This window comes from Hipposideros armiger, unplaced genomic scaffold (genome assembly GCF_001890085.2).
Source record: "Hipposideros armiger isolate ML-2016 unplaced genomic scaffold, ASM189008v1 scaffold_5, whole genome shotgun sequence".
Lineage (NCBI taxonomy): Eukaryota > Metazoa > Chordata > Mammalia > Chiroptera > Hipposideridae > Hipposideros > Hipposideros armiger.
The window spans coordinates 1,967,277-1,974,444 of NW_017731355.1; the positions used below are offsets into that span (position 1 = coordinate 1,967,277).

At 40.3% G+C, this 7,168-nt stretch overlaps 1 protein-coding gene across 5 annotated transcripts in view; it reads right to left on the reverse strand.

Annotated features, from left to right (window-relative positions):
- Positions 1-2,383: 2,383 nt before the first annotated feature.
- Positions 2,384-7,168, reverse strand: part of LOC109384671 (40S ribosomal protein S4, X isoform-like) — a 22,480-nt gene continuing 17,695 nt past the window's right edge. For 2 of the 5 annotated variants that reach the window (XM_019646213.1, XM_019646218.1), the window contains exon 2: positions 2,384-3,818. In XM_019646213.1, coding sequence (XP_019501758.1) covers positions 3,020-3,818 — 799 coding nt within the window. In that variant the 3' untranslated portion in view covers positions 2,384-3,019. Of the gene's footprint in view, positions 3,819-6,135; positions 6,313-7,168 lie in introns of all 5 variants that reach the window. The other 3 variants (XM_019646225.1, XM_019646205.1, XM_019646236.1) reach the window with 3 other exon arrangements.

Below are 7,168 nucleotides of genomic sequence, written 5' to 3' on the forward strand. Positions count from 1 at the left end.
GTCTGGTGAGAGCCTGTTTCCTGGCTTATAGACAGGCACCTTCTCACTGTGACCTCACCTGGTCTAGAGAAAAATCTACTCTCTCATCTCTCTTCTTATATGGGCACTAATCCCATTCATGAAGGATCTACACTGATGACCGAATTACCTCCCAAAGGCCCCCAATACCATCATACCTCCAAACAGCATCACATTGGGGGGTTAGGACTTCAACACATGAATTTTGGGGGATACACATATTCAATCTAACACTTGAATCTGATAGGTACTATTCTGTTTATCAAGATTAATTTTACATGGCTGCCTCCTCTAGACTGGAAGGGAAAGTAAAGACCATATTCTTTTATCCCTATTTAATGCTTTGCATATAGTTGGTATTTAGTGCTATTTATCCAATTAAATTTACTGTCATTTCTTTGGAGAAATGAGACATGGAAATGGAATTTAGAAAAGGAGGTACAAAGAAAAAATTTGAAGTTTATACACTGCAAGTAGTCTCATTAGATGGTGAAACTCTGTACTGATGTTGATAAACTACAGGAAGATGTAATGAGGACGTGGGTAAATGGGTCAAGATAAAATTTGATATTTGGGAATGATATATATGGCTAATAGGTCTCCAGCTATGATTTCCAACATAGTGACAGGATAGGAATCCATCTGGATTATTTCCTGAAGGTTTTGACCTAATATGTAGCCTCAGTCAAAAGCCAAACAAAGTAAAAAGAAATAAATTATACAGAGGTGAAAAATAGTAACATATCCTCATACTCAAAATTAGAAATAAAACAGAAAATGTTATCTTGTGTTCAAACTCCTGTTTGAATATTGAATGGTGAATTTCAAATAAAGAACTAGAAAAGACTGCCAAATCTATAAGATAATTAAGAGAAGAAAATAATTGCTGAGTGAAGATAGACAATGCAGCTCTTGGGTGTGGAAATACAGTCTAAGAGAAAATATAATCAAACAAGAGGCACTGTTTTAAGATGAAAACAGCATTTCTGTCAGAACTCCAAAATTCAAAAAATTGGGGGCACACATCAGTATTTGAAAAAGCAATTATAAAACAAGAAAAACAACTTTTTTCCCAACAGGCAGGCAGTTACCATATTTCCCCATGTATAAGATGCACCCTTTTTGAAAAATTTTGGGTCTAAAACCTGGGTGCATCTTATATATGGGGAAATATGGTAATTAAACTCAATATTCCAGGAGGTAATATGAACTTGAGTTTTATTGAATTCAGGGTTATTCAACTCCTACCAAATTTTAAAATTTGGGTTTGTTTAGAAATACACAGAAATATTCTGAGGTTGATGTCAGGGGAACCATCATGCCCTTCTGCCAAATACCTTGTACGCCATGAACGGACCTGTTGACTAAAATGAGTCTTTTTTAGTAATTGGTAGCCACCTGCTCCTCTTGGCTGACTGTGAATGGATCCAAAGTTATGGGCCCATTGGGTTTCAGTTTTATATGTTTCTAAAGGACTATTTATACATAACCTAGTGTTATGGACTGAATTGTGTTCCTACCCCTAAATTCCTATGTTAAAAACCCTAACCCCATGGTGACTGCATTTGGAGATAGGGCCTTCAAGGAGGTAATTAAGGTTAAATGAGGTCATAAGGGTGGGACCCTAATCTGATAGGACTAGTGACCTTATAAGAAAAAGAAGAGATACAAGACTACCTGAAAGGGCACACTGAGAAGGCACTGTCTGCAATCTGAGAGAGACTTTCCCAGAAACCAAACCAACCCTGCCGGCACCTTGATTTTGGACTTCCAGCCTCCGGAGTTGTGACAAAATAAATTTCTGTTGTTTAAGTCATGCAGTCTGTGGTATTCTGTTATGGCAGCCTGAGCAAACTAACACACTCACTGAATCACTAAAATTAAGTGAAATACTAAAATTTGCAATCCATAAACAAAAAGTAGTATATTACCAGGGAGACAGAACAGATGTAGATATAGATAAAACATACATTGACTGCTTAGTATGTGCTAGGCATTCACTGTTATATGTACTTTACAGATAAGTACTCCTTTAATCTCTGTAATTACTGAAGGTTTGTGTTATTAACTCCATTTTGCAGATGATGATACTGAAATCCCCTAAAATGAGTAATTTGCCTAATGTCATAGAACTGGGTTTCAAGGTGACTCCAGACTGTGCTTCTAATCACAACTTAGTATAAAAAAGTGCTGGTCAATAGAAATATGATGTGAACCATGTATGTATGTATGTATGTATGTATGTAATTTATAATTTTCTAGGAGGCACATTTTAGAAAAGCAGTGAGAAACAGGTAAAATTGATTTTAATAATATCTTTCAATTAACACAACATATCCAAAACATATCATTTCAATGTGTATTTAACATAAACAATTATTGAGATATTTTAATTCTTTCTTTGGTACTAAGTCTTCAAAATCCAGTATGCATGTTAAACTTACAGCACATCTCAAGCAAAATCTGTGTTATATTTCAGGTACTCGATGTGGCTGTGGCTACTTATTGGACAGCACATGTATATAAGGCACTACAGCTTAGTAAGAAGCCTGAACAAAATACTGAAAAGCTCTTGCTTTACATATATATGTACACATAGTTGGAATTCTTCCAAATTTTCTTGAAGATGTTTTATTATCACAGCACATAACTAGTGTGTGTTGCTGTGAGTTGGCTGTGGTTTTAAATTGCTCCTATTAGTATATTAATGAAAACATTTATGGAGCTGCTGTTACAGACACAATTGTGAAACATAGTTAAGGGAGCTTCTGTGACCTTGAAATTGAGTGATGATAACCAGTTTACATAAATCCATTATGTTGAATGCAGTAGAACTGCCTGCCCTCTCATGATGGTTTGGAAGTATTTCTGAAGAGGACTTTTTCTAACATTAGCCTAAGTCCAATGTTATAGAGAAGTGTTTTGTTTTTTTTTTTAATCATGCTATATTATCTTTAATTAGGGACAAAGACTCTTCCAATCATGACACCTAGAGATCATTTCACCCACTGCTCTGTTTGGCTGCTACTCTCTTGTCTCTTTCTTCAGCAATGGTGAGGCGGATACCCTTTCCATGGGGAAGAGAAATCCACGGTTTGTTGCCTTTGCCAATAACAAAAATGTTGGAGAGCCGTGTGGCAAAGCTGTTGCCATTGGCATCTTTCACATGAACCACATCAAAAGAACCAGGGTGTCTCTCTCTGTTGGTGATGAGACCAATTCTTCCCAGGTTGGCACCTCCGGTCACTATGCACAGGTTACCAGTGTCAAACTTGATGAAATCAGTAATTTTGCCAGTCTCCAAATCAACTTTAATGGTGTCATTCACCTTGATGAGGGGATCATGGTAGCGGATGGTGCGAGCATCATGGGTGACCAGGTGAGGGATTCTTTTTGTGCCCACAAAGATCTTTCTCACTTTGCACAACTTGTACTTGGCCTCCTTAGGTGTAATACAATGAACAGCAAAGCGACCTCTGGTGTCATAGATCAGACGGAAATTCTCTCCAGTCTTGTCAATGCTGATGACATCCATCAAACCAGCAGGGTAGGTTACATCAGTTCGGACCTTGCCATCAATCTTAATGAACCGCTGCATGCAGATCTTCTTTGCTTCATCTCCTGTTAGAGCACACTTCAGTCTGTTCCTTAGGAAGATGATGAGAGGGAGACATTCCCTCAGCTTGTGGGGACCGGTAGATGGACGAGGAGCAAATGCACCGGTCAGTTTATCCAGCATCCAATGCTTTGGAGCCACTACGCGCTTCAGATGCTTCTTAGGACCACGAGCCATGGCTGCACTGGGCACAGAAACAGAAGTAGTTATTTTTAAAATTTTAAAAGGTTCTTATTAAAACATAGCTAACATACAGTATTATATTGGTTTCAGGCATACACCATAGTTATTCAACCTCTATACACAACCAAAGAAGTAATCAACATTGTAAGTCCAGCAACCATTTGACACCATACCATGCTTTCACAATATTATTCACTATATTTCCTATGCTGTACTTTATATCCCCATGACTTTGTTTTATACGTGGAAATATTTACCCCTTATTCCCCTTCACCTTTTCCCCCTTTTACATTTTTCAATATTATTTTATATTAACTGCACAGTGGTTAGACATTTACATAATTCAAGTAGTGATCCCCCTCCTGACTACTCTAGTAACCACCTGGCACTATACATAATTACATATTACCATATTACTGACTACATTTCCTGTGCTTTACTTTACATCCCCATGACTATTGTAACTACCAATTTGTACTTCCTAATCCCGTCCCCCTTTTCACCCATCCCCCACCTCCCTCCCATCTGGCAACCATCAAAATGTTCTCAGTATGAGTTTGTTTCTGTTTTGTTTATTTTGTTCTTTAGATTGCACATATAAGTGAAATCACATTGCATCTGTCTTTGTCTGACACTCTGCTCAGCACAATACCCTCCAGGTCCATCCATGCAGCCACAGATGGCAAGAACCCACTCCCTTCCATGGCCGATCAATACTCCATGGTATATACTATGTACCACCTACTCTTTACCCATTCACATCCAGCCTGCCTCCACATCACGGCCACTGTAAACAATGCTGCAATGAACATATGGATGTACAAGTCACCTCGAAGTAGCATTTAAGGTTTCTTTAGAATAACACCCAGAATTGAGATTATTGGGTCTTTGTCTCTTGTTATGGCCATTGTTTAAAAGTCTATTGTGGGCCGGTTGAGTGGCGCATTGGTTAAGAGCAGGCTTGGGACACTGGCTCTGAGCAGCAGGGCCCCAGTTTGGATCCCACATGGGAACCAGTAACACTGCCCTCTACAGCTAAGATGGTGAACAACAGCTCGACTTGGAGCTGGGCTGCCATGAGTTGCTGGCGATGGCGTAGGCTGCAGCCCCTGCTGCAGTGGGCTGCCATGAGCTACCATGTGTGGCTGGCAGCCAGTGTGAGTAGCTGGCAGCCGGTGTGAGCTGCCAAGAGCAGCTGTGAGCAGCCGTCCAGAGGCCGGCGACCCATCTGCCTCACCCGGGAAGAGTGCAATGTTAATATCAACATGGGCCAGTGAAGCAATGTCCTCCACAACTAGACTGAAGAACAAAACGACAGCAACTTGTCTGCTCCCCTTCCCCTGATTCCCCAGCACTGTTCCCCTCTCCCAATTCCCTAATAAAATCTTTTAAAAAAAAAAAGTCTCTTGTGTCTGGTGTAAGTATTGCTACCCCAGCTTTTTTTTTCATTTCCATTTTCATGAAATATCTTTTTGCATCCCTTTACTTTCAGCCTGTGTCTTTCAATGTGAAGTGAGTCTCTTATGTAAGGTTCTTGTTTTCTTATTCATTCAGCAACCCTATTTTTGGATTGGAGCCAAGACAGGCCATTTGTATGGAAAAGCCACTGGAAGAGGCTTGGGTGGGTCCTCAAGTTGGGTGAGCAGGGACTCAGGGAATCACCAGGGTGGGGCAAGCAGTGTTAGCCAGGTTGATGGAGACTCAGATATGGGGCCACCTGTGTCTGCATGCCAGGAGGCAGGAAGGGCTCAACAAGGAAATAATGGATTCTGCCAGTACTTCTGTCTGGGAGAAAGCTGCCCCTCCAGCCCCCACACTGAAGCTAGACAATTCAGTTCCTCCTCATATATCCCTGGCACCTTTTGAGCTGCTGCCCCAGCACTGAAGCTCCGAGCAAGTGAGTCCATCAGTGACTAAGTCTGTGCGGGGACCCTTTAAGAGGAATGCCTGGGACCCTCGGTCTCACTCAGCCACGATCTCCACTGGTTTTCACAGCCAGAAGTCATGGAGACGTCTTTTCCTGGTACTGGAACCCTGGGCTGGGGAGTCTGGTGTGGGGCTGGGACCCTTCGCTCCTTAAGGGGGACCTCCGCAGTCCAGATATCCCTCCCGATTTTTAACTGCCACACATCGGTCTGATACCAGCTCGTTTTGTTTCTCCGCCCCTCCTACCAGTCTCAAGATGGCTTCTTCTGTATGTCCTTAGTTGTAGGACTTCTGTTCAACTAGGCTTCAGGCAATTCTCAATAATGGTTGTTCTGCAGTTTACTTGTAATTCTGATGTGGTCATGAGAGGAGACAGCACAGCATTTACCTACCCCGCCATCTTGACTGGAACTCTCAATAAAGCTGATTTTAAAAACATGTAAAATGTTAGATTGAAAGAGACCGTAGAGATTTTGTCTGGTCATCCCCAGTCTTTTCCACAATCTCTTCATCCGAGGACTCCTTTTGTTTTCATTTATGTACTCCCATATCTTGAAAGATTTTATGACCTAAATGAAATCATATACACCACTGTGATGAATAATGCAAAGAAGCGATAGAATTAAGTAGGTTTACAGACCAAAAAAATGCCTTAACCTCATTCTATTAGTTTAAAGGTTGAAAGTCAGGTCTTGTGATGCATAATCTACTTAGATACTAACTTATAATTAGCTAAAATAGCGTTCGTATTACCTAAAGGAAGCAGCTGGGTATTTGATTTATAACAACTTAACTAGTAAATTTATATCTTAACTTGTATAAATCAGAAACCCCATTCTTCTAGTGAAGAAGTACTTTTGCTGTCAGCACACCCCAATGGTATCCCTACTGCTCAAACTAGCCAGAAATCCATTCAGTCATCCTATAATCATCCATTCATTCATTCAACATGTATTGAGCACATAATATGTGCAAGGCACTGTCAGCTTTCTACCCACACTAAAAATCTCTTCACCTTTTAACAGTTGAAGTAATTTAGCAGTAAACAACTGTCCAGTTGGTAGAGGGGCAGAGAAATGGAACAGTCTGGTCCCACACCTGCGTGGACCAGAATGGGGGAGAAGCAATACCTCAAAATTGGAATTCTGCAAAGATGAAAATAGTTACATGTTTTCCAAAGCTATTGCAGAAAACATTAGTTAGTTAAGTATTCTAAGAGTTCTAGAAAAGTGCCTTTCAAATTTGGAGAATTTGTTAGTTTCTATTTTAGTAGTTTAGGGTGTGGGCCTGAGAATCTGTATTTCTAGCAAACGTCAGAGACCACCTATGAGTTGCAGTACTCTAGAAGACATTTTTAAATTGGGTATATTTACAGCACCTGGTCAGCAGAAAACCGAAGGTTACCTACATGGTTGATTTTTTTTT